The sequence below is a fragment of the Erythrolamprus reginae genome, chromosome 4 (genome assembly GCF_031021105.1).
Source record: "Erythrolamprus reginae isolate rEryReg1 chromosome 4, rEryReg1.hap1, whole genome shotgun sequence".
In the NCBI taxonomy this organism is placed as follows: Eukaryota; Metazoa; Chordata; class Lepidosauria; order Squamata; family Dipsadidae; genus Erythrolamprus; species Erythrolamprus reginae.
Genome location: NC_091953.1, coordinates 94148855 through 94175227, shown reverse-complemented (window position 1 = coordinate 94175227; position 26373 = coordinate 94148855). Strand labels below are relative to the sequence as shown.

The window sequence follows — 26373 nt, the reverse complement described above, 5'->3', positions numbered from 1 at the left end:
ACGGGGTGGGCGGGCGAAGGGCGGGCGGCAGTGGAAGCAAAAACACCATCTGCGCACGCGCAGATGGTGTTTTTACTTCCGCACCGCTACTTCGCTAAAAATCGATCATCGCGTGGGGTCCTGGAACGGAACCCTCGCGATGATCGAGGGTTCACTGTATATATATATATTTACCCACTAAAACCCTCATTGTGTATTGGACAAAATAAATAAATAAAAAATGAATAAAAATAAAGAAAAATAAAAGGTATAAAGGTGTTATTTACTCAGTATGTTGACATAAAAATCTTTGGAGGTTTTTCTGATAATGAAGTAGTACATTTTATCTAAAATATCATAAGTCACATACAGAATTAAATACCAGGTCAGATTTTACATTTCTAATAACTTTCTTTTCTGCTTTCTATATGTCATAAATATATAACGTTTTAGTGTTTTTGATATGATCAGCTACCGTATATTATTCCCTTCTAGTGACCTCCAAGATATATTTCTAAAAATAGAACAGGCTGAAACAAATACAGATCTCTGACATCAATTTTATATCCCTTTGAGGTAAGAACCTGAATGGATTTCACTAAACGCTTCAGTCATCCTTAAGAATGTTTTTTTCTTCCAAAATTCCTAACACAAAGGGCATGACATTGGAAGATCCCAGGTGGTTAAAAAAAAGAAGAAGAACCTGCTGTTTTGATTTTTAAATCATTCACTGCTTTTCCAACCAGAACTAAAAACATTATTTTAAACTATACAATGAACTCAGCAAAGTCTCTTAGCCTTCCTTTCTTGTTGGATTAAATGAGTGTTACATGCCATTGCTTGTTCCCCAACGTTAGATGTTTCATTTCCAATTGTTGGAGAACATGTTCTTCTTTAGTGTTCATTGTTTATTCCTTGGAATGCCATCTAGAGTTGCTTTAGTGATTGAGGCAACTAATGTATTGGATGGATGGATGGATGGATGGATGGATGGATGGATGGATAGATGGATCAATGAATCAATCAATGAAATGTGCTTGCAGTGACCTCAATGCAATCTTTAAGTGAAACTAGAGGCTTGTTGCTAATCCCTATTGTTCATTCTCCTATTTGTGTTTCATGCCCTAAATATATCTGTTCTCAGGAAGGAATTTATTTCCACTTAGTAAGAATAGCAACTTTCAGTAGTTGCCATTGTAATAATAAAAGCAGAGTTTCCTTTCTCCCCAGTGGCCATCTGCCATAAAAATATATTGCGAAATATTTGTTGTTGAAATTTTCTACTATCTGGTTGAATAAGGAGAGATACAGTAAAAGACCCTTAGAGGTAAGCCAGATCAAGGAACAAGCAAGATAAGGATTCCAAAAATGCTTTTGTGGCAACAAAACAACTCAAGAACCTTGGGAAATTTTGAAAAGTGAGATTAGAAAAGCCCAGTCTAGCACTATACCAATGAAGAAGAACCAGCATGCAGCATAAAGACAAATTGAAAGGTAAAAAGGAAAAGTATAAAAAGTGGAAAGAGGGACAAATAACTAAGGCAGAATATCAGCAAATAGCCTGACCCTGTAAAGATGAAGTGAGGAAAGTTCAAACTCACAATGAACAAGGTTTGCAACAAGAGTAAAAAGTAACCAAAAAAAAGCTTCTTCCAACATACTAAAAACAAGAAAAAAGTCAAGGAAATAATTGGTCCATCGCTGGGAGAAAGTGGCAAGAAGATGACAAGCAACAGGAAGAAAGCAGAACTACTTAATTTGTTTTTTGCATGTCTTTTCACAAAGAGAAAAAACAGTCTAACCTATCAAAAACAGTGCCACAAAAAACAGATAAGGACACAAGTTAAAATAAGGAAGAAAATGGTAAGTGAACGCCTGTCTGCCCTAGACAAGTTCAAATCACCAGGACCAGATTATGAAGGTTATGAAGCAACTAGCAGACAAGATCTCAGAACCACTGAATTATATCTTTCAAAGATCCTAAAGCACCAGGGAACTGCCAAAGGATTGCAAAAGAGCTGATGTAGATGATAATAATGATGATGATGATGATGATGATGATGATGATGATGATGATGATCAAAAGCTTGAGATCAGATGCAAGTAACTTTTCGGTTCCGGGTTGAGCGGTGTGGAGATGGTGGGTCTGTCGCTCTCCTGAGACTACGGCAAAAATTCGTCGGGAATGGGCCAATCCAGCTTCGAAATGTCCCGAAGTCGGTCTGTTGTCTTGTTCCCCGTTGAAGCAGCTAGAGACTGAGTGTTTTCGCTGCGGCTGGGGACGCTGGGGACACTGGGGAGCGTTGGAGGCTGCGGGCTGCAGTGCCGATCAGCTGAGGCGCGGAAGATGGGGGCCGCGCCTGAACGCTGAGTGAAAAATGCCGAAGGAGAGGAGAGGGGAGAGAAGCTGTGAAGGTGGAGAGCTGGACCGAGCCGAGCTTCCTGGCGCGGCACTGGTGAGTGAGAGTGACCAGTGCCGGGGCGGTGGAGGCGAGGTTCGAGGGTCGACGGAAAGGAGGGGAGCGGAGAGAGCGGAGCGGAGTAGAACAGAGACCAGCGCTGGAACTGAGGCGACCCTGCCTGCTCGTGAGACCGAAGCCGCTGACAATCCGAGCCGGTGGGAGCAACCTGCAGTCGGTGGTGGAGGGCACCTGAGAAGATATGGTGGGCGAGGAATATCCAAAAACAACACACCCCCCCCCCCCGTATGGCACCAATGTGTGAGAGCTGCTGGTGCCAAGGGGGGGGGGACAAAATGGAATGAAAGAGACAGATGCCCAGTATGAGTGCTTACAGAGACCTGAAGAACTAGAGGGGGGTGAGAACTATGGAATTTACGGCCAGAACCATCATGGCCAATTAGACTGGGGTTATTGTTTATCGTTTAATCCCTGTTTTTGTCATCAACTGTCATCCCCCCCACCATTTTTCACTTTTTTTCCCCCCCATCTCCTCAACTACTACTAAGACCATAGAAGAACTGCGCCCCTAGTGGCAAGACCATAGACTATAGTAAAAACAGCAAACTTTAAGACTCTGACTATAAGGAAGATCTATAGAGGATTCGGACCTGGATTGGTTGATTGGCTGATGATTGTTATTAATTAAGATCTGATTTCGTATTTTATATTTTTATACTATTTTATTAACTTTCTAACTTTTTATCTTATTAACTTATTTATAAGGATAATTTTAATGTTTTAGTGCTTTAATTTTTATTATCACTATTCTATACTGTTACTGATTTAATTGTTTTTTAATATATTGGGGGGCTAAGTAATGGATGACTGGGATAAATATGCCTGTGGGTATGAATGGAATGATTGGTATAACTGGGTTGGGGGAGGGGGTTATGGTATGGATGAGTTGAGTGATAGTGGTGTGAATGATAGATTTGGCCCACCTGACGCTCAGGAGACAGGAGAGGAAGGGGCACCAATCTCTGGGGTGGCAGAGGGTCGGAATATCACTGTGTTGCTGGGGAGAGGCAGATATGGCAGGGGCCACAGAGCTAGCCGTTCCAGGGGAACGAGGGACCGTTGCTTATTAACAGTCCCTTGTTCTCGCTCTGTGAGCCCAATCTTGGGTACTGGTGATGAGTGTAAGTCTGGCCCTGGACTCAGGTTGCTGCTGCTTAATGCCAGGTCGGTGGTAAATAAAGCTCTCCTCATCCAGGATCTGATCCTGGATGAGGAGGCCGACCTGGCTTGTATTACTGAAACCTGGCTGGGCCCGGAGGGAGGTGTCCTTCTCTCTGAAATTTGCCCAGCCGGGTTTCAGATATGGCACCAACCTCGACCCCAGGGAAGGGGGGGAGGAGTGGCTATTATAGCCAGGGAGAGCCTTTGCCTGCGTAGACTCATTGCTCCGGAAATTGCGGGTTGCGAGTCTCTCTTGCTGAAGTTGGACTTAGGGGTTCAGGTGGGCTTATTTCTCACGTACCTGCCTCCCAGCTGCGTGTCAAAAGCCCTGCCTGTGCTACTCGAGGAGGTAGCCGGGTTGGCGGGGGAGTTCCCCGGACTCACTGTCCTGGGGGACTTCAATCTGCCGTCACTCGGCAAAACCTCTGGGCTGGCACAGGAGTTCATGGCCACCATGACAGCCATGGACCTGACTCAAGTAATACAGGGTCCGACTCACGAGGGAGGGCACGCACCTGACATGGTATTCTTTTCCGAGCAATTGAGAAATGGTCTGAGTCTAAGGGGCTTAGAAGCATTGCCTTTGTCATGGTCAGACCATTTTCTACTATGGCTTGACTTCCTGGCTCCAATCCTTCCCCGCAGGGAGGCGGAACCAATGAAGATGTTCCGCCCCAGACGCCTGATGGACCCAGAGGGCTTTCAGATGGCGCTTGGGGTTATTCCAGAGGCACTCATCCACAGGTCGGCGGAGTCTCTTGCGGAGGCCTGGAATATGGCTGCTGCAGGGGCTCTAGACTGGATTGCGCCTTTGCGACCTCTCCGTGGCGCTAGACCCCGTAGAGCTCCATGGTTCAACGAGGAGCTCCGGGAGTTGAAACGCCAAAAGAGGCGTCTAAAGAAGCGATGGAGGAAGAGCAGGTCTCAATCTGATCGAACACTTGTAGAGCTTTTATTAACACTTACAAAGTGGCACTCAAGGCGGCAAGATGCGCGTACCATGCCGCCTTGATTGCATCAGCGGAATCCCGCCCGGCTGCTCTGTTTAGGGTGACCCGCTCCCTTCTTAATCAGATGGGAGTTGGGGAGCCCTTGCAGAGTAGTGTCGAGGAGTTTAACACGTTTTTCACTGATAAAGTCGCTCAGATCCGGGCTGACCTCGACTCCAATTGTAAAACAGAGTCGACTGACAATGAGTCAGTCGAGGTGACTGGGGCACGTACTTGTCCACCTGTCTGGGAAGAGTTTGATCTGGTGACACCTGATGAAGTGGACAAGGCCATTGGAGCTGTGAGTTCCGCCACCTGTCTACTGGATCCGTGTCCCTCCTGGTTGGTCTCGGCCAGCAGGGAGGTGACACAGAGCTGGGCCCCGGAGATTACCAACGCTTCCTTGGGGAGGGGAGTTTCTCCAACACTCTATAAAGAAGCGCTCGTGTGCCCCCTCCTCAAGAAGCCTTCCCTGGACCCAGCCGTACTTAACAACTATCGTCCAGTCTCCAACCTTCCCTTTATGGGGAAGGTTGTCGAGAAGGTGATGGCACTCCAGCGGTCCTTGGAAGAAGCCGATTATCTAGGTCCCCGACAGTCGGGTTTCAGGCCCGGTTACAGCACGGAAACCACTTTGGTCGCGTTGATGGATGATCTCTGGCGGGCCCGGGACAGGGGTTTATCCTCTGTCCTGGTGCTCCTCGATCTCTCAGCGGCTTTCGATACCATCGACCATGGTATCCTTCTGCACCGGTTGGAGGGGTTGGGGGTGGGAGGCACTGTTCTCCAGTGGTTCTCCTCCTACCTCTCTGGCCGGTCGCAATCGGTGTTAGTGGGGGGTCAGAGGTCGACTCCGAGGTCTCTCCCTTGTGGGGTGCCTCAGGGGTCGGTCCTCTCCCCCCTGCTATTTAACATCTACATGAAACCACTGGGGGAGATCATCCAAGGACATGGGGTGAGGTATCATCAATATGCCGATGATACCCAGCTTTACATCTCCACCCCATGCCCAGTCAACAAAGCGGTGGAAGTGATGTGCCGGTGCCTGGAGGCTGTTGGGGCCTGGATGGGTGTCAACAGACTCAAATTCAACCCGGATAAGACGGAGTGGCTGTGGGTTCTGCCTCCCAAGGACAATCCCATCTGTCCGTCCATCACCCTGGGGGGGGAATTATTGACCCCCTCAGAGAGGGTCCGCAACTTGGGCATCCTCCTCGATCCACAGCTCACATTAGAAAACCATCTCTCAGCTGTGGCAAGGGGGGCGTTTGCCCAGGTTCGCCTGGTGCACCAGTTGCGGCCCTATCTGGACCGGGACTCATTGCTCACAGTCACTCATGCCCTCATCACCTCGAGGTTCGACTACTGTAATGCTCTCTACATGGGGCTACCTTTGAAAAGTGTTCGGAAACTCCAGATCGTGCAGAATGCAGCTGCGAGAGCAATCATGGGCTTACCTAGGTATGCCCATGTTTCACCATCACTCCGCAGTCTACATTGGCTGCCGATCAATTTCCGGTCACAATTCAAAGTGTTGGTTATGACCTTTAAAGCCCTTCATGGCATCGGACCAGAATATCTCCGAGACCGCCTCCTGCCGCACGAATCCCAGCGACCGATTAGGTCCCACAGAGTGGGCCTTCTCCGGGTCCTGTCAACTAAATAATGTCGGTTGGCGGGTCCCAGGGGAAGAGCCTTCTCTGTGGCAGCACCGGCTCTCTGGAACCAACTCCCCCCGGAGATTAGAACTGCCCCTACTCTTCCTGCCTTCCGTAAACTCCTTAAGACCCACCTTTGCCGTCAGGCATGGGGAAATTAAACATCTCCCCTGGGCACGTTTAATTTATACATGGTATGCTTGTGTGTATGTCTGTTATTACATGGGGTTTTTCTTAAATCTTTAAATATTTTTAATTAATTGGATTTTGTGACTGTTTCACTTGTTGTGAGCCGCCCCGAGTCTTCGGAGAGGGGCGGCATACAAGTCCAAATAATAAAATAAATAAATAAATAAATAAACTTGAAGAACATTAAGGAGCAGAAACTTAACAATCAGAAGATCAAAAACTATTTGACAAAAAAGTACTGGCTTAGTAAAAGAAAGATCGAGGAAGCTCTGGAAATTGTAAAGCAGCAGATAACAGCAACAGCCAGGAAAATTGAGTGATATGAAGCTAGGATCACCCAGTCCAGGCAGAATCAAACATTTCAATCCAACCAGAGGCAGTTCTACTAGAACCTGCATCAGCAAACAGATAAGAAAATTGAAAAGCCAGAGGTGAAAATAACAACAAAGTTCTGGAAATATCTCTGGGAGGTCAAAAAGGACTATAACAGGACTGTTGGGTGGATAAAGCAGTTTGAAAAGGAATTCTCAGGGAGCAATATGCAGCAGCTGGCGATAACACCTGAAATGATTGCAGAAAGAGTGAAGAGGGTAAAGAACTGGATATCCCCTGGCACTGATCAGGTGCATGGTTTTTGGCTGAAATACCTGACCAGCCTGCATGCAAAAATGGCCAAATTGTTCAACAAAATGCTGCAGACAGGAAATATTAGTGAATGGCTTACAACTGGCAGAACATATTTAATACAGAAAGACGCAGTGAAAGGAGCCATACCAGGAAACTACAGGCAAATAATATGTTTGCCGACCATGCCCAAACTGCTGACAGGTATCATAGCTGACAGAATTCAGGACTACCTAGAAGAAAATGACATTATGCCAGTGGAGCAAAAGGGCAATAAAAGACGAAGTAGAGGTACGAAAGACCAGCTCCTAATTGATAAAATGATTTTGGAGAACTGTAAGAACAGGAAAACAAACCTATACGTGACCTGGATTGACTACAAGAAAGCCTTTGACTCATTGCCACACAGCTGGATCATAAAATGCCTGGTAGTCATTGGAGTCAATGAAAACGTCAGGAAATTCATAGAAAAGGTGAAGAAATATTGGAAGACTGAGCTTTTTGTTGGGAATGAAAGCTATGGAGTGATCAACATTAGAAGGGGCATCTTCCAGGGGGACTCTTTGTCCCCATTGCTATTCATCATCGCTATAATCCCGCTGTCACTCATCCTACAGAAAACAAACCTAGGCTACCAAACTGCTAGGAATTCACCGAAAATTTCACACCTGCTGTATATGGATGACCTGAAGTTGTACGGAAAATCAGAAAATGAGATACAGTCACTAACCAACACTGTGCGAATCTTCAGCAATGACATCAGCATGGAGTTTGGCCTGGATAAATGTGCCACAGTGGCACTGAAAAGGGGGAAAATCACTGAAAGTGAGGGCATTGAAATGCCAAATGGTCAAACCATCAAGTGCCACCAGCCAGAAGCCTACAGATACTTGGGCATCTTGCAACTGGATAATATCAAGCATGGCCATGTGAAAACTGTGATCAGCAAAGAGTACATCCAGAGGACCAGAAAAATTTTGAAGAGCAAACTGAATGGTGGCAACACTATCAAGGCTATAAATATGTGGGCCATACCTGTCATTAGATACACAGCTGGCATAGTGAACTGGACTCAAGCAGAGCTAGACAGCCTGGATAACCTGGACAGGAAAACCAGAAAATTAATGACAATCCATCATGCACTACACCTCCACAGTGACATTGCAGGCTGTATTTTCCAAGGAAAATAGGCGGCAGAGGACTTTTGCAAGTGAAGCAGACTAGAAGAAGAGAAGCATGCATTAGAACAAATGCTGTCAAAGCCAGAATTGAAAAATCAACAGACGATCCAAAGTGCAGACTCTGTAAAGAAATAGATGAAACAATCGATCACATACTCAGCTGCTGCAAAAAGATCGCACAGACTGACTACAAGCATAGACATGATGCTGTGGCACAGATGATCCACTGGAACTTGTGCCGGAAGTACCATTTACCAGTAGCAAAGAACTGGTGGGATCATAAGCCCGAAAAAGTGGTCAAAAATGAGCAAGCAAAACTACTGTGGGACTTCCGACTTCAGACTGACTGAATTCTGAAGCATAACACACCAGACCAGAGGAGAAGCAGCTAGGGAAATTAGTGAAATATGAAGATCTAAAAATCGAGCTGCAACGACTCTGGCATAAGCCAGTGAAAGTGGTCCCAGTGGTACTTGGCACGCTGGGCGCAGTACCAAAGGATCTCAGTGGACATTTGAAAACCATCGGAATTGACAAAATCTCCATCTGTCAATTGCAAAAGGCCGCTTTACTGGGATCGGCAAACATAATTCGCCACTACATCACGCAGTCCTAGGTGTTTGGGAAGCGCCCGACTGGTGATGAAATACGAAATCCAGCATAGTCATCTCATTTGTTGTGTTGTACTGACATAATAATAATAATAATAATAATAATAATAATAATAATAATAATAATAATAATAATAATAATAATAAATAATTTCTTAGACTTGTATGCCGCCCCTCTCCGAAGACTCCGAAGATTTCCCATATTCAAAAAAATGAGGGAGAAACAGATCCAGGAAACTACAACCCTATCAACCTAACTTCAATACCAGGGAAGATTCTGGAAAAAATAATGAACAACAAATCAGCAAACACCTAGAAGCAAAACAAGTAATAACCGAAAGCCAACAGGGGTTTGTCACAAACAAATCATGCCAGACTAATCTTATTGCATTATTTGACAAAATTAGTAGACCAGAGGAATACTGTTGATATAATTTACTTGGACAATTAGAACAATTAATCAGTGGAACAACTTACATCCTACTACACTCAGTTCCTTTAAATCACAAATGAAATATTTATTTATTTATTTATTTATTTACTTGATTGATTGATTGATTGATTGATTGATTGACACCTTTACTTTGAATTTTAACACAATAATTTAATATCTGTCATTTTTGTGTGAAAATTTACTTTACTGTAAAACAATGTTGGGGTTAATATAAAGCTGAGCACAATTTTTTAGAAATGTTTGGTTTTGATGGAATCTAGCCAGACTCTTTTCCAAAGGACTATAGCTAATTAGAAAGCTTATTTCAGATAGTATATTAGATTTGTACTTTGAGTGTGTTCTATTTTTAGGAATTAGTTACTCTATGCCATCTGGCAGAGGGTCACCAGAAAAGAATAAATTAGTTGCTAATAGCAACAACACTGCAAAAACTCACACTTTGGAGGCATATAATAGAAATCCAAAATTTAAATAGAAATTTAGCTGATGGCTTATGGCACTGCAGAGCTCAGATTTTTCTAGGGAAACAGTTACTATTATTGTTGTTGTTGTTGTTGTTGTTGTTATTATCATTATTATTTATTAGATTTGTATGCCGCCCTTCTCCAAAAACTCGGGGCAGCTAACAGAATAAATATAGAATCATACCATGCATCACATTTATTGGTCATGGGGGCAAGATCCAATTGCCCCAGGCCTGGCAACATAGGTGAGTCTTAAAACTCTTGCAGAAGGCGAGGAGGGTGGGGACAGTGCAAATCTCTGGGGGGGAGCTGATTTCAGAGGGCCAGAGCCCCCACAGAGAAGGTTCTTCCCCTAGACCAACTCTGTGGGACCTAACCGGCCGCTAGGATTTATGGGGCAGAAGGCGGTCACATAAGTAATCTGGTCTGATGCCATTTAGGGCTTTGTAGGTCATTACCAACACTTTGAATTCTGTCCGGAAACCTATCGGCAACCAGTGCAGTCTGTGGAGTATTGGAGAGACATGGGTATATCTAAAAAGACCATGACCGCTCACGTGGCTGCATTCTGCATGATTTGAAGTTTCCGAAAACTCTTCAAAGGTAGCCCCATGTAGAGAGCATTGCAGTAGTTGAACCTCGAGGTGATAAGAGCATGAGTGACCATGAGCAAGGATTCCCTATCCAGATAGGGCCACAACTGGTGCACCAGGCGAACCCAGGCAAACACCCCCTCGCCACAGCTGAAAGGTGATGTTCTAGAGTCAGCTGTGGATCAAGGAGGACATCCAAGTTGCATATCTTCCCTGGGGGGGGTCACTGATTCTCCCCCCCCCCGGGTAATGGACAGACAGATGGAATTGCCCTTGGAAGGCAAAACGCCAGCCACTCTGTCTTGTCAGGGTTGAGTTTGAGCCTGTTGGCACCCATCCAGACCCTAACAGCCTCCAGGCACTGGCTCATCACTTCCACTGCTTCACCGAGTGGACACGGGGTGGAGATGTACAACTGGATGTCATCAGTGTACTGATGACAACTCACCCCGTGTCCTTGGATTATTTCACTCAACAGTTTCATGTAGATATTAAACAGCAGGGGGAAGAGGACCAACCACAAGGGAGGAACCTAGGGGTCGACCTCTGACACCCCACTAACACCAACTGTGACCGACCAGAGAGGTAGGAGGAGAACCACCGTAGAATGGTGCCTCCCACTTCCAGCCCCTCCAATCGGCGCAGAAGGATACCATGGTCAATGGTATCAAAAGCTGCTGAGAGGTCAAGGAGCACCAAGATAAAAGATAAACCAGGATAGAAGATAAAGATTCAGGGCCCACCAGGGATCATCCATCTGCACAACCAAAGCAGTTTCTGTGCTGTAGTCGGGCCTGAATCCTGACTGCTGAGGGCCTAGATAATCGCTTCTTTCAAGGACCATTGGAGCTGGAGTGACACCACCTTCTCAACAACCTTCCCCATAAAGGGAAGGTTGGACACTGGACAATAGTTATTAAGTACAGCTGGGTCCAGGGAAAGCTTCTTGAGGAGGGGGCACACAAATGCCTCCTTGTAGGGAGCCGGAAAGGACCCCCCCCCCTCAAAGAGGTGTTCACAATCTCCTGGCTCTGTGTCATCTCCCTCAGTTAATATTGATTTCCAATTCTATGAGATTTCTACAGGTAAAACAATCTGGGAATTTGGCTGAATAATTAATGAATACCATTGTTCTCAGGGCTATATGGAAAATAGGCTAACAGTGTGGTTAACACCAAACAGTAATGCTAAAAGTAAATTCATGTTCCTTGGTGCACAATCATATCTACTCCGTAAACAATACTGTGAAAATTCAAAGTTCTGTGCAGATTTGTTCACTGAAATAGTTCAAGCGTACATAACTCTTGATCTTATCAGGTTGAAATATAGGATTTTTACTCTAATTGAAGAGTCTCAAGAAGAGCATGATGAATGAATATTGATTTTTTAACTACTTTTACTGCTGAAACTTTAAATGCTAACTATATAGCAATTTTTTCTATTTATATACAAACATGCAGACAGACCTGCCTATTTATATGAAAATAATTAATCTGATTATATAGAAGAAAAATTGTCTTGACCCTATATCAAAATTTGCCCTGAGTATAATATTTAAGGCAAGTAAGTGTTAACATAGCTATAAAAGCACAATGTTTAAGACAAGACTTCTTCCATATAGTTTCTTATTTGGAACTACTGATTATTTGTTTGTATGATTTAGATACCACCCATCTCATAGCAATGACCTGGGTAGTAGAAAAGGTTAAAGTAAGAGTTTAGCAATCTAAAGCAGGATGTCCAAGGTTAAAACAATCATAACAACTAATAAAAAGCAAAATAAATTAGCAGAGCTCATCTAAGCTCTCAAACTGGATGCATCACAAACTTCACACCAAGACTGAAGAATCAATTGGTTGAACATTCTTGAATACTAGCATATTTTTAATGACTCCTGGCAGTTAACCAAAGAAAATACACATTAAATTCATGTAATCTAAACATTTATCTTAAAAAATAATAATCAGTAAAAACATAAAAATAGTAAAGCATCAGAACAACGTGCAGCATTATTTAAGCTACCATAAAAAAAACCATTTTAAAACTCCATAAGACTTTGATATCTTCTGTCCGAAAAGTAAATAATAATGGGAAAATCTGATTCCCAGGTAAAAGCTGCTATATTCTCCAATACAAGGGCCATAATACCAGGGCCGCCCTAAGTCGATCAAGAGAAGGGTGGCCTATAAATTGAAATAATAAAATAAAATAAACAATAAATAATGGAGAAGTTATACTATCTGGCCTTTAATACCCACACCGCTTTGTCTCATTAAAGTGGGGAATTATGAAGAGCATCTCAAAACATGAGCATATTGAATAGAACAATTCCTGCTAAGAAGGAGGCTTTGGAAATATTTTGGGCCAAGCCATATAGTACTCTAATATTACATACTCTGGGGTTATATAATGACTCAGAAAAGTTTGAGTTTATCAGTGGTTTGGTTAAAGGTAGATATTTCTTTTGAATTTCTATTTCCTTATGACAAGGTGCATTGGGAAAACAACAGGGCCCAAGAAAAATTTAGGCATTCCTTTTCTTCCTTATGCTGTCTCTCATTCATTCACTCATTCTCTCTTCCCTATAGTTTCCCATTATCTCTTCAACCATCATTCTTTATTATTAATCATATTTCCACTTACATCCATGCGCACATTAAAATACCGAATGTAAACAGCCTCTGGCAAACCACCCAACTAACTTATTTTGTATGGTATCACCTCCCTCCTATGCCCCCCAGTCTGTCAACGTGGTTGTTCCACTCAGTTATCTCTGTATTTGCCCTCAGACAATCATCCACTGTTTTTGCTGTCATTTTAAAAGCATCAAAAAAGTCAAATGGACACAGCGTTCTCATAGTGACAAATAAAGAGTACCTGCATGGCAGTTGAAATAAACCTAGTACACAAGATGGTGCATTCATTCTCTGAGCTTAGAACTTAATATATATGTAGATTTTAGTGCAGATAGCAACAATTCTCACATTATTCCCCATAACAATGTTGGTGATTAATCAGAGCATCAGAAAAGAGATTTGGTTGAAGATTAAGTCATCTAGCTATTATAGGAAAGCATTAGCAGCAGTTTTGACAATTTACAATCAAGGCAAAAAGAGACAGATATTTAAGAGTCATAAGGTTGTTCACTATTCTCCTGGGATAATTTAGGAAATGGAATATTTCCGAAATAACTTCTTGTTCAAAATCATTACGCAACATAGAGATACTTCCTTATAGTGGGAAACCTTGATTTAACAGACCAGATGTGGGAAAGTGATGTCTGTTATTCATGAATGGCCATTAAATCAGAAGGTATTTCATCCATTTGCATGTTTACATTATTTCTCTGATGTTATAATATCACAGTTTGGTTATATTATTTGCAGCATTTTTGTAACAATTTCATTACATAAATGATTTAAAATGGGGTAAATACAACACAAATTTCATTTGTTGCATCTGAAGCAGGGGTGGGCTACTGCCCGGATGGGGGGGGACACAAATGGTAGCAAAAATGGAACTCCACCCCAGCGCACCCAATTTGCACTAAAAGATGTTGGTGGGAAATGCAGGACATCCTGCATAAGCCACGTACACAGTGTGGTAGTAAAATTTTGGTAGCCCATCATTGATCTGAAGTCTATTTTGTTGAAGTCTACTAAATCAAGATTTTTGTAACCCTGGGTAATAAAGATGAAAACCGGTGTAAATAAAAATGAAAGTGCCACCATGCTGCTTAGAAGCTAAAAATATCCTTATATCCCTTGAACAAATGAATTGTTATAGAAGGGTTGATGGATTCATGTCAATACACCACAAATACAAAGTATGTAATTAAGTATGTACACACCAGTAAAGGGTTCTAAATTAGTTTGCTATTGGTTCGTGTTCACGTGCATGATGCTTCTATGCATGCACAGATGCATCCCGGGTGGGTGGGTGGAGCCTCCCACTGCCACCATTATTGGTTCTAAGAACCAGTCAAAACCGGGAATAATCCACCATGGATACACACCAACAGTTAACTAAGTATTTGAGCTTCATCATAGATTTAAAATTTAAAAATCAATGTATATAAATTAATAAGCTCACTCCTTGAGGGTGCAAAATATCATTCATAGTGAATTGTACTTCACCACAAAATGAATTTGAGTCAGTAGAGTGAAACAAATGCAAATATAGGCAAGGACTACTTTAGGCTGCAATTATTAATTAATTAATTTTTATTTATTTATTTATTTATATTTATTATTTTTGCCCAATACACATTGAAGGTTATAGAGGATATATACGAGTAGAATGTATCAAAGAGAGTATAGAAGAGAAATACAGGAGTAAAATATAGAGAATAGCAGAAAATATAAGAGATAAAAGAGATAGAAGAGATAGAAGAGATAGAAGAGAAGATATAGGAGATATAGGAGAGACTATAGGACAGAGGATGGTAGGCACTCTGGTCACTTATGTATGCCCCTTACTGACCTCTTGGGAACCTGGTGAGGTCAACCATAGATAGTCTAAGGGTAAAGTGTTGGGGGTTAGGGGATGATACTACGGAGTCCGATAGTGAGTTCCACGCTTTGACAACTCGATTGCTAAAGTCATATTTTTTACAGTCAAGTTTGGCGTCGTTAATATTAAGCTTGAATCTGTTGCATGCTCTTGTGTTGTTGCAATTGAAGCTGAAGTAATCATTAACAGGCAGGGCGTTGCAGCATATAATCTTGTGGGCAATACTTAGATCGTGTTTGAGGATTCGTAGTTCTAAGGTTTCAAGATCCAGGATTGTAAGTCTTGATTCATAGGTATTCTATTTCATGTGGAGGAGTTAAGGGCTCTTCTGGTGAAGTATTTTTGGACATTTTCAATGGTGTTAATGTCCGAAATGCGGTATGGGTTCCAAACAGATAAGCTATATTCAAGGATGGATATAGCAAAAGTTTTATAGGCTCTGGTAATTAGTGTGAGATTGCCGGAACAAAAGCTGCATAAGATTAGGTTAACTACACTTAAAGCCTTTTTGGCGATGTTGTTGCAGTGGACTTTGGCACTTAGGTCATTTGATATTAGTACTCCAAGGTCTTTTACTGAGTGAGGGTTATCTACAAGATTTTGTTTTTTCAGTTTATATTTGAAGTTCTGGTATAGACTGTAGCTATGAAATCATATAGAGCAATATACAGTAGTACCTCGAGTTACGAATTTAATTGGTGCGGGAAGGAGGCTCGTAAGTCAAAAAGCTCGTATGACGAAACATTGTTTCCCATAGGAATCAATGGAAAAGCAATTAATGCGTGCAAGCCCAAAACTAAGAAACCGGCCGCCACCACCGAAGGAGGCTTGAGCCTCCCGATCCTCCCCGCCCCTTTGCCATGCATGTCATCCTGCATGCAGGATGCCATGCAGTCAGGAAGGTCATCCTGCTCCCCCCCCAGCCAAAAACACAAAGGCTGCGGAGGGAGGGAGGGAAGCAGAGCGGGGCGGCAGGCGAGGCGACCGCCTCTCCGTTCGCCAAGCACCGCGGCACTCACCGCCTGTCCCTGTCAGCGTCCCAGCCCCAGCCACCTTCACCCGCCCGGACAACCACCAGAGGGGCTCCTCCGGAGGGGCGCACGGGGAAGGGCTTGAGCCACCGCCTTCTCCTTTCCCCGTGGGAGCGCCGCACCTCTTATCTGCTCGGCCTGAGAGGAGGGACGCACGGGGGCTCCAGAGGAGCCCCATCCCGGGTGGAGCGGCGCACCTCTTATCTGCCCGGCCTGAGAGGCACGAAACCGGTGCTCATGCCGGGCGGCCCGCCTGGAACGCCAACAATGCCGCCGAGCCGATTGCCGAGCAGGGGTGGGGCGCGGGAGGAGGCAAAGGCCCCCTAGAAATCATATGGGTCAACATAAAAGAAAAAAAGAGCAACACCACAATTGGAGTATACTACAGACCACTCAATCAAACAGACACAATGGACGACCTCTTCACATGCCAACTAACAGACATATGCAACAAACACAGCATGACAATAATGGGGGACTTCAACTACCCAGACATCAACTGGAAAACTAACTCAGCACCAAGCGGAAAGTCTGCCAAATTTCTTTCCAGTCTAGCTGACAACTTTCTAACCCAAAAAGTTGAAACAGGAACCAGAGGGAATGCTATATTAGACCTAATACTAACAAACAGGGAAGAAACAATAGAGGGAACAGAAGAAGAAGGGAAACTGGGAGAGAGTGACCACGTCATCCTCAAATTCAACATAGTGCAATCACTAGCTACTATACCCAACACCACTACAGTCCCAGACTTCAGAAAAGCGGACTTTAACAAGCTCAGAGCGAACCTTGAACAATGCCCCTGGAACGAACTCTTAGAAGGAAAAACCACTCAGGAAGCCTGGGTGATCCTAAAAAACAGCATCATAGACGCCCAAAACAACGCAATCCCCATGAAAAGGAAAAACAGGAAAACCAAAACTAAACCTGCATGGCTAAACAAAGCCCTCGCAGATGACATAAAAGGAAAAAAAGCTAAGTACAAACAATGGAAAGAAGGACTCATAACCAAAGCGGAATATCAGCAAACAGCCAGTTCCTGCAAACAAAAAATAAAAACAGCAAAGGCACAATATGAACAACACCTTGCAGCGGAAGTCAAAGACAACAAAAAAAGATTCTTCCAACACATCAACAATAAGAAGAAAATCAAAGAAACAATCATCACACTAAAAAACGAAGAGGGTAGAGAAATCACAGACAGCAATGACCAAGCACAGCTACTCAACGCCTACTTTGCAACAGTCTTCACACAAAAGGGAACCTCCCTCCAACCAATCTGCAATTTAACTGCAACAAACTGCCCCAGAACCGAACTCAACATAGACAAAAGCACAGTGAGGGACTACCTGAGGGAACTCAACGAATACAAATCACCAGGGCCAGACGGACTTCACCCCAAAGTCCTAAAAGAATTGGCAGACACCATAGCGGAACCACTCCTCCTCATCTACCAAATATCCTGGATCACTGGAGACCTACCGGAAGACTGGAAGCAAGCTGACGTAGTCCCCATCCACAAAAAAGGCAAAAAGACCGACCCAGGTAACTACAGACCAATCAGTCTGACCTCTAAACCTGGAAAAATACTGGAGAAAATAATCAAAAAACAACTTACCCACTTCCTAGAAACAAACAAGATCATATCCAATAGCCAGCACGGATTCATCAGAAACAAATCATGCCAAACCAATCTCATATCATTTTTCAACACCATAACCAAGTCAATTGACCAACGCAACTCAGTGGACCTCATATACTTGGACTTCAGTAAGGCTTTCGATAAAGTCGACCACAATCTCCTAATCCACAAACTAGAAAAAAATGGAGTAGATTACTACACATGTAGATGGATAAACAGTTGGCTGACCAACCGCACCCAACGAGTTGTCCTCAACGGCACCAAATCCACATGGAAAAAAGTAGACAGTGTAGTACCACAGGGCTCTGTCCTGGGTCCTGTACTCTTTAACATCTTCATCAACGACCTGGACGAGGGAATAAAAGGGGAACTAATAAAATTTGCAGATGACACCAAGCTGGCGGGGGTAGCCAACACCCTTGAGGACAGGCTCAGAGTACAAGAAGACCTAGACAGACTATCACAGTGGGCCCATACCAACAAAATGAGGTTCAACACCGACAAATGCAGAGTCCTCCACCTCGGCAAAAAGAACCCTAGACATACATACAGCCTGGGAGATACCCCACTCAGCAGTAGTGACTGCGAAAGAGATCTTGGAGTCTTGGTGGACAATCAACTAAACATGAGTCAGCAATGTGCAGCAGCAGCCAAAATAGCCAACTCAATCCTAAGCTGCATCAACAGAGGAATACGCTCCAAGACCAGGGAAGTACTAATACCACTCTACTATGCCCTGGTCAGACCCCACCTGGAGTACTGCATCCAATTCTGGTCACCTCACTACAAAAAAGACATCGAAACTCTGGAGAAGGTGCAAAAAAGAGCAACTAAAATGATTAGGGGACTCGAAACCAAGACTTACGAAGAGAGATTGAGAGAACTGGGCATGGACAGCCTAGAAAAAAGAAGGTCTAGAGGGGACATGATAGCAGTTTACAGATACTTGAGGGGTTGCCACGGTGAGGAGGGGGTCTCTTTATTCCCCAGGGCACCAGAGGGCTGGACGAGGAACAATGGTTGGAAGCTGACCAAGGAGAGATTCAACCTGGAAATAAGGAAGAACTTCCTGACGGTCAGAGCGATCAACCAATGGAACTGCCTGCCAGGGGAGGTGGTGAACTCCCCAACTCTGGACACCTTCAAGAGGAGATTGGACTTCCATTTGGCTGGGGTGCTGTAGGGTTTCCTGCTCAGGCAGGGGGTTGGACTCGATGACCTAACGGTCCCTTTCAACTCTATTAATAAATAAAATTAAATAAATAAATAAATAAATAAATAAAGCTATATTATCCTGGATATACATGTGGCGTAAATAACACTGAGTTTACCCTGTGATATATTTTGGACAAGGGTTAAGCTATCATTATCATTTCTGGATCAAATCTCATTTGGGGATTCTTGCAAGTAACGAAGAGAAAGAGAAGGAAACATGATCAAGTTCCAAATTATAACTTAATCAGAATAACTAAGAAAAAACTTACTGAGAAATGATACATAACTTTTGCACCTTTTGTCTCCATATTTTTACCATGTTCCTACTGCACCAAATAAGAACTTCAAAAGAATAAACATCGGTATTTAATTTGCTTATATCATTAAACTTCTCTATTTTTGTTGCTTTCCCTGAAATACTGTGGATCCTAATGAGCAATAACAGATGCAAAATAGTTCCCATTAAAAAATAAATAAACAAGCCAAGCTTTTCTGAACAGCCTGCTTCCTTTAAAGCCTCATTTTCTCCAGTTCTGTATTTTTCTTTTTGTTTTGTATGTTTAAACATTATGGGGGCATTTTCTCTTTGACCAGCTCATTCCTTTTGAAACCATTTGTTTTCTACATATACAGTATTTATGCACACAGGGCTACACACAGATAAGTGGAAGACTGTTGTTGTAACTTGTTCAACATTAAAAGCTTCTTTCATTTTGTCTTCCCCTCAGTGTCTTGGGCTCAATGACCATGGAATTACCGCATTCAATTTACCCAACACAAGGCCATGAAAGAAAGAAAACACAAATAAGCTACAAGATGGGAAATGTACGTCATTCCTATTAAACAGTGGCACTATTCAATCTGAACGTCATGGAACAGGAGAAAATATGAAACTTTAAAAAGTAGATGCACTTGAAAGTTGAGGGAGGGGTGTTCCATTAAGGGGATGGAGTGGCACCCTCCCGATGTTGGTCAAAAAGCATTTTCTCTCTGTGAGAAAGCATCACAAAAATCAGAACAGTTGCTACAACTTAGAGTAGCAAGCAGTGCCACCCAGTGTTTAAATGCAATTTTAATTTTAAGCCCAGACCACTTTTTATTGTATTTTAAAGAGACATAAAAATCGTATATCTATTGATGGGAGAAGAGATAGTCTTCAACAATTATAGTGGAAATGGAACTATATAATTTTAAAAAGTAATTAAATAGCTCTGTGAAATTAATCCTGCTATCAAGGAAAAAAACATAACATGGAAGATTGTAACTATAAACTGCAAATTTTCTGTAGCTCCAGTAGTGTTTAAAGGGGAGAGGGGGAGATCAAGAATCAAATAATATTTTTCCAAACCAATGATCAAAGTGAAGGAGAATGACCTCAAAGCAGTGCATTATTTTCCAAGGTATTCAAAAACTGTATCTCTAGGCACCCAAGAGTATATTAAATAGTTGATGACAGATTCAAACGTTTTACTTCTTCATTTCTTTATTAATGGCTTGGTAACTGGGCTATTCTTCAGATCCTTCATATTCTAGATCTATTAATTGGTACGGGGTCTATATTTGTTTTTGATTTTTCACCTTACCAGGAGCCACCAAAGACATGATGTCACCAGGCAGCCATACTGGGATTTATGGCCTTTTTCCACAGGAAGACAGTAGATTAGTGAACAAAAACCATAGTATTTCTTTTAGGCTCTTCATGAAAAATAGTGTAACCATTACTGGAGGGAATTCTGGTGAAATTAGGCAATCTGAAAGCCAGCTGGGTGACCTGGGGCCAGTACTCTATCTCAGTGTTTCCCAACCTTGGCAACTTGAAGATATTTGGACTTCAACTCCCAGAATTCCCCAGCCAGCATTCGCTGGCTGGGGAATTCTGGGAATTGAAGTCCAAATATCTTCAAGTTGCCAAGGTTGGGAAATACTGCAATCTCATCCTTAAAAAGCAGGCAAAGGTATCCCACTTCAGAAATCTACCCAAGAAAACTGCAGTCATTTGTCCTGGTTGTTGCAAGGAATCAAAGCTGACTCAAAGGCACCACCCAAAAATTCTTATTGGGTGTCAGGAGTTGAAAAGAAGGGCCTGACATGACATATGATTGGTAGGTTGCTCATAGATTAGGCTTTCCAGTTCTGCCTCAGTGCTTATCAGGTCAAACTACTGTATACTGCTCAAAAATAAAGGGAACACTCAAATAACACTTCCTAGATCTGAATGAATGAAATATTCTCATTGAATACTTTGTTCTGTACAAATTTGATTGTGCTGACAACAAAATGAAATTATCAATCAGTGTTGCTTCCTAAGTGGACAGTTTGATTTCACAGAAGTTTGATTTACTTGAAGTTATATTGTGTTGTTTAAGTGTTCCCTTTATTTTTTTGAGCAGTGTATATTATGCTACTTCCATTCCAAGTCTTATGCAGCCACAAGAGTATTATAAGATACTGAGAGATTTGGGGAAAGGAGACATAAAATGGATGGAGTCTTTTTTCTTTCTTCCTTTCTTTCTTTTCATCACAACTCCCCATACCAGCCTGGCATCTTTCTGACCAAAAAGACAGCTAAGGACCAAAATAGCTTCCAGTGTGATTACTAGCAATCAGAATGTTAAGCACTTCCCGTTTAATTACTATGTTCCTATGAAGGGTTGATGGGATTGATCAGAGTTCCAAGTGATCTTTAAAAAAAACCTAAGTATAATTTATCATGGAGAGCTATCTTTTAATTGGTTTTCCAACTTCACAAAAAGGAGGGGATGTTAAATAGAATGAAAAGTTACTAAAAATCTATGGGAAAAAATCAGATGAAAGGATATCGAGATTGATGTAGGTTTATAGATATACTTAACCGAAATGCACTGATTCTTATTCCAATTTTTAGGTTGGTATATTAACTGACAAAAACAATTCTGCTTCTATTTCCCTTGAATAAAATGATTATTCTTACCTCAAACACGATCAGAACATAAACACCTGCTAAAATGACTGAAGCTATTGTGACTTGAGCCTCTATATTTGCATGAAGATACTTATGTGTCATAGAAAGAGGAATGATTTCTGATTCCTGAAGAAATGCCTGGATCCTTAGAGTGGTTTCTTTTCTGTTGAAATAAATTTTAAAATTCTAATTGATAGCTGGAGTAGAAATGACCACAGGTTCATACTGCTAAAGATTTTAAACATTACTAATTGTATGCTATTAATCTTGCTACTATTATTCTTGTTTCAATATCATCTATGTAATGATTTAGAATATTTCAAATCACTGAGACCCTTTTAGGTCATTTTTGTAACCAGCACAAAAACAGAACTTTGAAAAGGGAGATTTAGACACAAGGACATACAGTTAGTCCTCACTTAGCAATGCGTCAGATAGTGAACAGTAGTGGGTTTCACTTACCTTTGCTACTGGATTGGACAGAGCATTTTTGATGACGTCCGGATGGGCGGAGCCTCCCGCCCCTGCTGCTACTGGTTCACTGAACTGGTGTAAACCAACAGCAACCCACCACTGATCGTCACCATTCACAATTAAAACAGTGATGAAAAAGAAATTTTGCAACCAATTCCTGCATATATGACAAAAGCAGGCCTTCTGTGTGAAATTGATTAAAGTTTGGTCAATTCTGAGCAGCAGGGACCCAGCCAGAGGGTTTTAATCAGCTAATTAAGGTTGCAAAGATGAGCTTGTTAACTTGTGGTTTTAAGGCTGCAGAGAAAAACGGCTCAGAAGACATGGCCTGGTTAAGCAATCTTTCCACTCCATAGGGGCAAAAAAGGAGAGAAGAAAATTGGATCGGGTTCAAGGTTACTGTATAAGAAAACCTTATGTGAAAGAAATGGCAGCAACTCTTTCTTTTGCTCCCACTCTATGCTACATGATTTTATTAGCAAGCATATCTCTTAGCAACCATTTCATTGGAACTAGTCACTAATTGTGGCCTACCTATAGATAAATACACATCAGTGTAAACATTCATAAAATGGCTAGGCTATTTTTTATTATTCCATCTGAAGAATTAAATATTTAGGCAATGAGGAGAAAAGGATATGGCTTGGCAGCCTTCTTTCTCCCAGAAAAAGAAAAAAGAAGGGATCCATGAGGCAGATTGCAAGATTTAATTCAAATAATAATAATAATAATAATAATAATAATAATAATAATAATAATAATTTATTAGATTTGTATGCCGCCCCTCTCCGAAGACTCCGAAGATGATTGGAGAGGTGCATAATAATAGCACATGCAGTGGTGCCACCCATTCATTGACCATCATAATGTATTCTGATCAGAGCAACTGTGTAAGTAATTATTAAATATAAAATATTCTTTCAGTGGGTTTCATTGGATTCATGAACCAACCTATTCATTGTCTCAAAGATTCTAGTCACAATAACTTGCTCCTTTTTCTTCAGATTTAATGCAAGAGTCCAATTATATAAGATCTGCAAAGAAAAAAGAAGAAGTTTAATAGATTTGATTACCTATTAAATTAGCAACAATTTCAGTTGCTAATTTGATAGAGAAGACTCTAGGCATATTGGCATATAGATATATTAAAAACCAGTAATATAAACAGTAAATTGAGCGAGAGTCATTCCTTAATTAAACTAATAGCTCAAGATGGCCAGTTGATCAATGGATATAACTGGAATTATACCATATTGGGTGTGAGCCCATTAAAGATAAAGAATCAGTGTGTCAGGGGATCAAATTAAAATGGTGTACATTAAACCCATGGTTTTTTGTTTGCCTTAAAGTGTAAGTGTCTCTACTTTCTGTTGGGAAGAAAATACTAGATCATATCCTCTGCCTGCTCTCACTGTCTGGTCAAATTATATGAATGTATTTAATAAATATTCATATAATAAATGTTGTATATATACAAAAGATGGTAGTTTAAAATAAAGGAATTGGTATACGTATTGTAAAAACCAGAGAGAGATGCAAAATGTTTAATTGAAGTTGGCTGTAATTATAATGAAATTGCCTATACCTGGAAGCTCCCCAGATTTTTTACTGCCTTATAACTATGCCTGCTGATCTCTTTTCTTGCTTGTCTATGTAAAGTAAGCAATTAACCTTATAAATTCAAACGTTGAACACTATGTCTTCAATGTTCTATCATCCAGACCTGTTCTAATATTTTTGTTTACTAGTGAAATGGCAAAGCCTCCATATATGCCACGTCAACTTTTAATATGGTAGAAAGAAGAGATGTACATGTTACCAAATACTTTTAAACTCAAGCCTCTACTTCTATATCTGATAACCAGTTAGCAAAAAATAATTAATATCTCATGGCACACAAATAAACATTTTTGGCACCTTTGCCTTGTTAATATAAATTTCATATTGAAATCTGGTTTAGGCTCTAGAATAGCAGTCCTCAACCTTTCTAATGCCATGACCCCTTAATACAGTTCCTCATGTTGTGGTGACCCTCAACCATAAGTCTGCTGCCAATTCTTCCCAACAAAGCTTTAAGCTGATTGGCAGGAAGGTCAGAGGGACACTCCCACTGTAAACACCTGATTGGTTGGATTGTAAAAAATATGTTCCAATGCGCCAAAAGCTTCAGTTTTTAACACCATGGGAAATTTGTCTTTTCCCATGGTCTTAGGCGACCCCTGTGAAATAGTCATTTGACCCCCAGGTTGAGAGCCACTGCTCTAGAATCTTCTGCAACTTTCTTTCAAGATCCATAGGACTTGATTCTTCCCATATCGCCTGATAGTACTGTGAGCAGATCTGTAAGAGCGGAGAGAGGGTTCAAATTTTTAAACTCTTACTTGCTGTTGACGTCTCCTTTTAGAACTGGAGTCTTCTACTTGTCCAATTTGAACTACAATATAGTCTTTTGGTTGTCGCTCAGTTACAAAGGGCCCTCCCAGTTCTACCTTTAAAAGAGCAGAATCACTGAAACTGCTAAAGTTCACAGCTGATAGGAAGACAGTTAAGGACTCCACATTTTTCTGTGAGTGAAATACCTATAGTCTTATAAGTTATGAGTTATAAGTTATGATGTCACCATAAAAATATTAATCACAGTATCATCCCTTTCCCTCATTCTAATGTGATCTGACTTTTTACTGTTCCTGTAACTTTATATATATTTCTCAAAAAATAAAGGGATCACTCAAATAACACATCCTAGATCTGAATGAATGAAATATTCTCATTGAATACTTCGCTCTGTACAAATTTGATTGTGCTGACAACAAAATGAAATTGATTATCAATCAGTGTTGCTTCCTAAGTGGATAGTTTGATTTCACAGAAGTTGGTTTACTTGGTGTTATATTGTGTTGTTTAAGTGTTCCCTGTATTTTTTTTAGCAGTGTAGTTAATATAATTAATTCAAAAACAGGAAACTTCTGTTTGTTTGTTTGTTTGTTTGTTTGTTTGTTTGTTTGTTTGTTTAGTCCAATACATAATACACATTGAAGAGAATAGATATGTAGTAATATAAATAAATAAAAGAATAGAAGAAAAGATATAAAAGTATAGGTGAATATATTTCAAAGGAAGAAAAGAAAAATGAGATAAGGAGAGACAATTGGACAGGGGACGGAAGGCACACTGGTGCACTTATACACGCCCCTTTCAGAGATTTAAAGAACATGTCGTCTTGATGAGAGTTCTGCCTAAAATTTTATTAACTCATCTCTGATTAATGGAAGTAATCATTGATAAAAAGGAAAGAGAAAAAGAAAGAAACTTAATCAGGAGAAATTATGGTTTATCTTCCCTTCTTCATCATCGTTATTTATAAGATTGAAAGATTCTCTTTGATATCAGGAAATCATTGGAGGAAGAGACTAAGCTTAGAAACAGTATTACAAACACCTCACTACAAGTGGATAAGATGGGACTATGATAAATATAAAAAATATTCTGCCTCTAAATTCCATTTTTCCTACCGTGCACATGGAATATTTTAGAGAACATTGCCAAAAAACTGGGATATGCACATACAGAACCATATGTTGTTATTACTGTCCCAAGTATTCTTTGACAACATTGGTTTTTCACCATTCTTGTATATGTCTTATAGAAGTTGCTGGGTTGCTTCCCTAAGTTCCCAAGTGGTTTCAATACAATATACTGAATTAGCATTGAGTGTTGACATGGCAACTTGCCATACTATGATAAGATTCATTTGCAACCTGGCATAATACATTAAAAGGTTATACAGCAAAGGGTGGCATCAAACATTGATAAAGATAATTACTACCTCAATCACAATCCATATAGATACATAGTAGATAGATGATATAAAGAGATACAGGTAGAGGAGAGAAGGAAGAGAGAGGGGGGAGGGAGGGAGGGAGAGATACACTTGTAGAATCTCTATTTGCAATAGATCTAATCCTAGGTCTAGATTTTCAAAAACTAATCCTCTTTACATCTATATAATAGACATCTTAAAACTCAGAATTGATTTTTAAAGAGCTAGACATCCTACAAGTACATTTTTTAAAAATCCTCACTATTGTTATACTGTATATGCTTTCCAAATAGACCAGACATTACACTTCCTTCAACTGTTTACAAAAGTAGATGTATAATATTGTTACACAAAC

At 41.2% G+C, this 26373-nt stretch overlaps 1 protein-coding gene across 3 annotated transcripts in view; it reads right to left on the bottom strand.

The window, feature by feature from the left end:
* The window catches only part of OCA2 (OCA2 melanosomal transmembrane protein), a 243910-nt gene that overhangs the window by 162459 nt on the left and 55078 nt on the right, over positions 1-26373 (bottom strand). For all 3 annotated transcript variants that reach the window (XM_070750932.1, XM_070750931.1, XM_070750930.1), the window contains exons 7-9: positions 24580-24728; positions 23150-23232; positions 21734-21887 (exon numbers count right to left, since the gene is read on the bottom strand). In XM_070750932.1, coding sequence (XP_070607033.1) covers positions 21734-21887; positions 23150-23232; positions 24580-24728 — 386 coding nt within the window. The remainder of the gene's footprint in view (positions 1-21733; positions 21888-23149; positions 23233-24579; positions 24729-26373) is intronic.